Source organism: Protobothrops mucrosquamatus, unplaced genomic scaffold, assembly GCF_001527695.2.
Source record: "Protobothrops mucrosquamatus isolate PMUCROS unplaced genomic scaffold, P.Mucros_1.0 scaffold1884, whole genome shotgun sequence".
Classification (NCBI taxonomy): domain Eukaryota; kingdom Metazoa; phylum Chordata; class Lepidosauria; order Squamata; family Viperidae; genus Protobothrops; species Protobothrops mucrosquamatus.
In genome coordinates, this window is record NW_015388010.1 from 38,025 (window position 1) to 44,627 (window position 6,603).

General features: G+C 39.9%; 1 protein-coding gene across 1 annotated transcript in view; it reads left to right on the plus strand.

Annotated features, from left to right (window-relative positions):
- Window positions 1-5,501, plus strand: part of LOC114923095 (lipase member K-like) — a 9,238-nt gene extending 3,737 nt beyond the window's left edge. The window contains 5 exon segments of the mRNA XM_029285580.1: window positions 395-512; window positions 746-944; window positions 2,380-2,383; window positions 3,288-3,356; window positions 5,268-5,501. Of these exon segments, the coding sequence (XP_029141413.1) occupies window positions 395-512; window positions 746-944; window positions 2,380-2,383; window positions 3,288-3,356; window positions 5,268-5,501 (624 nt within the window).
- Window positions 5,502-6,603: the final 1,102 nt, after the last annotated feature.

The window sequence follows — 6,603 nt, forward strand, 5'->3', positions numbered from 1 at the left end:
TTGGCTGGCCTATAAATGGTTTCTCCCACTGAGTTATTCTTTACCCTGACGATGTTGGTAGGATCCAACGAAAGCTAGGTCCTTTTTAATATTCTTTTAAAGGTTTTTAATGTTTTATTAAAACTTTTAACTGTTTTACAACCTCCTGGTGCTCACGTTTTGTTTCCTATTATGGATATACCCAGGAGTCACTCGTTTGTCTTCAGTGTTATTTCTAACTATATATAGTTATCTATAGTGTTGGTTACTGTATTAGTATATTATTCATCCTATCATTCACATCAATACCTCTTAGCATTTCTTTAGATTGAAATAGTCTATTGGGTTTATTCATAACATCAGGTTTATCAGTATGATAAACTGATTTTGTGTTTGTCTTCTTCGTCTTTGGTAGAAACAGCTCATCCTGTACTGGAAATATCCTCTTGAGGAACATTATGTCATTACAAAAGATGGCTATATTCTCAACTTATTCAGAATTCCACATGGCAGAGAAAACAACAAAACTACAAGTTTGTATGCTTACTAAGTTGGCTCATTTTACAATAGTAAGGTGAATGTGCGTCTCAGCAAAGAACGAAATTCTGGATTCAAAGCCTCTCTGTGAGTGTGGAGAGTGAAGCAATAAGTCGGCTGGAATAGTTCTGCTACAAATTAAAATTTTGAAATAACATCCAATATTAGTCCTACAAAGATTATCTGAAGCACCAGATGTCAGGATGCCTTTTTCATTGCTTTGTTTCAGGTCCAAAGTGAGTAGTATTTCTACAGCATGGCTTGCTGGTGGATGCTGCCAATTGGTACCAAAATTTTCCTCATAATAGTCTGGCTTTCATGCTAGCAGACGCTGGATATGATGTCTGGCTAGGAAATAGCCAAGGGAATACCTGGTCCAAGAATCACACATCTCTTTCTCCCTTCTTTGGGAAGTTTTGGAAATTCAGGTATCCTGATTTAAACTCTGCAGAGCCATGTGAAACTCAGAAGACTCCTCATGCTGGAGACATTTTTATAGTCTTTGAGGCTATTATCATAGAATAGAATAGAATAGAATAGAATAGAATAGAATAGAATAGAATAGAATAGAATAGAATAGAATAGAATGGGATGAGATCAGATGGGATGGGATGGGTTGGGATGGGACCAGGACGCCTTGCGCACAGTCACCCATGCTCTTGTCACCTCCCGCCTGGACTACTGTAATGCTCTCTACATGGGGCTCCCCTTGAGGAGCACTCGGAGGCTCCAGTTAGTCCAGAATGCAGCCGCGCGGGCGGTGATGGGAGTGACTCGTCGCTCCCATGTAACGCCGCTGTTGCGCGAGCTGCACTGGCTGCCGGTGGCTTTCGCCCACGCGAAGTTCCACAACTAATAGTAGAAATTTCGCGAGGTACCGTAGCGACCTGGTTATCTCCGAGACCGCCTTCTGCCGCAGATTACCTCTCATCGGCCGATACGCTCCCACAGAGAGGGTCTCCTCAGGGTGCTGTCAGCCAGACAGTGCCGGCTGGCGACCCCCAGGGGGAGGGCCTTCTCGGTTGGAGCCCGCACCCTATGGAACGAACTACCCCCAGAGATCCGGGTGATTCCGGATCTCCCCTCCTTCCGCCGCGCCCTCAAGACATGGCTATTTAAGCTAGCAGGTCTGGCCTAAGGGATATTTTAATCTGGTTTTTAAAACAATTTTAAAAAGAAATGGCCAATTAATATTTTGTTTTAATTACATTTTAAATTTAGTATTTATTGTATTATGTATTGTTTTAAATGGCTGTAAGCCACCCTGAGTCCGTTGGGAGAAGGGCGGGGTAGAAATTTAAAAAATAAATAAATAAATAAATAAATAAATAAATGGGATGGGACAGGACAGGACAGGACAGGACAACAGAACAGAACAGAACAGAACAGAACAGAGCTGGGAGGGACCTTGGAGATCTTCTAGTCCAGCCCCCTGCTCAAGCAGGAGAACCTATACTATCTCAGGCAGGTGATTGTCCAGTCTCTTCTTGAAAATCTCCAGTGATGGAGCATCCACGATTTCTGGGGCTAAGCTGTTCCACTGGTTGATTGTCCTCACTGTCAGGAAGTTTCTCCTTAATTCCAGGTTGCTTCTCTCTTTAATCAGTTTCCAACTATTGTTTCTAGTCCTTCCCTCTGGTGCTCTGGTGAACAACCTGACCCCCTCTTCCTTGTGGCAGCCCTTCAGATACTGGAATGCTGCTATCATGTCTCCCCTATCAATTGGGCTGCCTTTCTCTCTGATTGTCCTGGAAGCACAATCCTAGATACTCCTGGGTTTTTTTTTCAACATCCTCAAAGCACTTCTTATCATGTTTTAAGTTCATTACTTTCACCTTTTCCTTCTTTCCTATTCTGTACAAGAACAGTACGTGATCTAGCCAGTGTTTCTCAACTTTGGGCACTCATCTTTAAGTGGCCAAGGTTGAAAATACACTGATCTGGTCTATACATTGATAAGAGCTGGCTTGTTTGCTTGATTCTACTCCCAACAGAAAAGATAGAGCAAAAAGGAGATTCTGATTTTTGGAGCAAAAATAGGATTCTTCTGCTTTTTACTTCCTTTCCTATACTTTCTCCAAAATGCGTTTCTCCATGTGTAGCTCTTTTAGGCAAAATACATTCATCTCCTTTACAGTTTCTCAAAACTTTTTGTTTCTGTACTGAAAAGACTTTTGTTTTACTACCTTATTCTCAGGGAGAGAGAGAGATAGTTAATTTTTATTACATATATACAAACATACATTTTTTTTGCCATCCCTATTATACGTTTTTGGTTGACTTACATATTGTACAATGAAAACATGACATTTGTACCCAAATTCTTGGCTGTCTGAAGAAATCCACTACTTCCACACACTCCAACCATTAGAAATTTTCAACAACAACAACAAGAAGTTCTCTTTCTCCAAATTCATTGATTCTTAGTAGAAAAGAAAGAGATTATTGCTATACTAACACCACTACCTCCATTTCCAACACATACACCAGTAGAGAGGCTTCAGCAAAGTTAGCACAGCTGGATTTAGGCATAAACTAAGCAATCAGAAGGACCTCCTAAAATTTCAGATTTTTAAAAACTGTTACAATTATATTATAATTCCATTGAAGATATTTCCATAAATTATCTTCTTTCAAGAGAATACCGTATATGTAGCTTAGGTTTGAACATACCTTTAAACATAGAATCTGTGTTCATCTTGTGACATTCTAGCTCTTCATTTCTATTGAAAAAATGAATACATTCATTTGAGATTTCTTTATATTTGCAGGCCATCAACAGTGGTAAACGTCAGGCTTACGACTATGGAAGGTTTGGAAATAAATTTCATTATGAACAGGTAAAGCATTTTCCAGCAGATAGTTGTTTCAATATGGTACAATAATGATATGTATTGGACATTAGGTCAGCTTCTACAAGCGTCTAGTCCCCATGTGATTTTATGCTCTCCTTTCTGTTTGGAAGCTGAGTCAAATTATTATTATGTAACCAGAATTGCATTGAAGGAGTTTCATCCCCAGTGCTGAAGCTCAGTAGATCTGTTTGAGAATAGCCTTATCCTGGCTTTTGGCTACTGCGCACACAACCAGCCTCATCCAGGAATTCAGCCATTGATGCAACCAAGAGCAATTCCTCCTTCCCTCCCTCTCTCCATTTTTCAATCTCTGTGAAAATGCACATAAAGTGAACTAAAAACAGATAAGTGGAGAGGAAGAGTAAAAGTACTGGTTGGTTCACAAATTTTGGCACAATGAAATAGACCCCAGGTCAGATCCCAAGGGCTTTTCTTCATTGGCCCAACCCCAGTAACTCATGCCTTTGATCGCACATGTTCCATGTGAGGCTGCCTTTGAAGACAACTTGGAGGCTACAGCTGGTACAAAATGTGACAGCAAGCCTGCCAGTTTAGAATTTTTATTTATTTATTATTCCAATTTGTATCCCGCCCTTCTCCCGAAGGACTCAGGGCGGCTCACAACATTATTAAAAAGAATGGCATCTCTACTGAATTCATAGCACTGACAGTATTCTTCTGGGCCTGCTTCAAAGAGGTGGTGAAGGCCCTAACTTATATAGTACCAGGGTATCTCAGGCAAACCTTTGTCAGAACTAAATTTGCTTGGTTCAGTCATCGAGAACAAGCTACCTGCAAACTCCATCCCTCTGTGAGGTTTGTGGGGTGTGGGTTAGACTACTTGTATTGACTGTTCCTTTTGAATATTCTCCTATGCGAAGCCCTCTCCCCTTACTGCAATTCCATAAACATGTTAGAGCAGTTTTATTCCAACATGCTTTTAGTCCTGGATGATTGACAGCATGTCTCTGTCACAGGTTTTCTCTGGACTTTTAATTTTTATCATACTGTTTTTAAGTAGCATTATTTTGTTTGATGTTATCTATTGGCATTGGGACATGTTATAAGTACTACAAAATGAATGAATGAAGGAAGGAATGAGCAAATGAATAAGTAGGTAAATAGATGCAATAGATACAATGGGAATGGCCTTAAGAAGTATGGATAGTTATAATATAAGGCAGGGGTGTCAAACTGCCAGTCTGTGAGCCAGTTACATCATATAGAGGCCACACCCACCCCAGCTCCGGCAATGCAAAAAAAGTCGCGATATGTTGCAACGCGTCATGTGACGCAGCGAGTTTGACACCCGTGATATAAGGTTTAAGACTGAAAGTGGATTATGCAAAATTCTGCCTTGAAATTCTGCCTTATGCATGTATGCATCAGAAAACCAAATAGGCCTTGAGATAACAGACTTTCCCAAATGTCTTCAAGTATTGTTGCACACACACACACACACACACACGCACACACACACAAACAAAACCATGCATTGAATTTGAATTTGGAAAAAGGTACCTTTCACCATTTTGTACCCATCTGGAGCTTTTCAGAGTATACCTCCCTTATATATCATGACTACCTTTAACATAAAATATAATCGACAGAAGGAAAATGATGAAATATGAAGGTAGGTCAACCAGGAAAAGTCTTTTGAGACTCAGTAGTATGGGTGGAAGCATTGCATCCTGAATTAAAATGAGAAAATGCTCCTTGGAAGGAATGTCAGTACACAACATTCTCCAGAACTCATTAATGAATACTCGAGAATTCAATTCCATTTTCTTTCTTTTACCTTCTTGCAAAGTTGGACACAATTTGGCTAATAATATCTTTGTCTGAGTCTGAGAAGTAGGACTATATCACATTTTCTTTTTCATTTTTTAAAAACAGGATTTGCCTCCTGAATACAATATATCAGCTATGACTGTACCAACGGCAATTTGGAATGGTGGAAATGATTGGCTTTCTGACCCTGATGATGTTAATCAATTAATCCCCCAAATTCAAAACCTTATTTCCCACAAATTTATTCCTCAGTGGAACCATCTGGATTTTATGTATGGTATAGATGCACCTGATCAATTGTATTATGAAATATTGGACTTACTACAGAGGAATCCTTGAGAAATGTTTGTCAGTAATGATAAGAAGTTCATTTGTTGTTTGTTTTCCATTGATTTTTCCATTTTTAATAAACTTTCAGATTACATACAAAATGAAAGACCATCCTGCAAATTCATACTCTTATCTCTATTAACTTGTTTTCCGTACATGACAAGTCATCTAACTTGGATGCATAAATTATTCTATTTACGCATTACTCAGAGTTTACTTCATCTTTACAATGGCTCCTAAACTACTTTTCTTTCAAACTCTGAGTGGGATGAATACACGGAAATCATATCCCTAATGGAGAAAATGCAGTATAGCCAACCTTACAGCCGTGGTAGAATGCAGTGTTGCAGGCTACTCCTGCTGACTGCCAGCTGCCAGCAGTTCAGTAGTTCGATCCTGACCACCTCAAGGTTGACTCAGCCTTCCATCCTTCCGAGGTTGGTAAAATGAGGACCCAGTTTGTTGGGGACCATATGCTGAGTCTGTAAACTGCTTAGAGAGGGCTGTAAAGCACTGTGAAGCGGTATAAAAGTCTAAGTGCTATTGCTATTGTTTACACATCTTGTCCTGTTTGTGTTGGAAGCACCTTTTAAGGTGCTTCTGGGCTGAAAGGATTAGCTGATGACATCACCGTTGCCTGCAGGATGCCTGGTGGGGGCTCCTTTCATGTGATTCCAAATAATATAACGTTCCCAAATACTTAAAAGGTAAAACAAAACATGCTGATGCACTAGAACAGACTTCCCTGCCTTGATCACATGTGCTCGAGAGACTGCAATTCTTAGAACTAACATGGTTACCTACTAAACCCAATGAGAGCCAGTTTGGTCTATTGGTTAAGGCACCAGGCTAGAAAGTAGGAGAGCATGAATTCAAGCCCTGCTTTAGCCATAAAAGCTAGCTGGTTGACCAATCACTTTGTCCCAGCCCAACCCACTTCACCAGTTGTTGTGGGAAAAATACGAGGAAGAAGCATTAGGTATGTTTGCTGCCTTGAGTTATTTGTAAAAATAATAAAAGTGGGATACAAATAAATAACTGAAATTTAGTCAAGGAGATCTGAGTGGTCAGCCACAAAAATTAATATTTGGCCTATTGTTGCTCTTTTTCT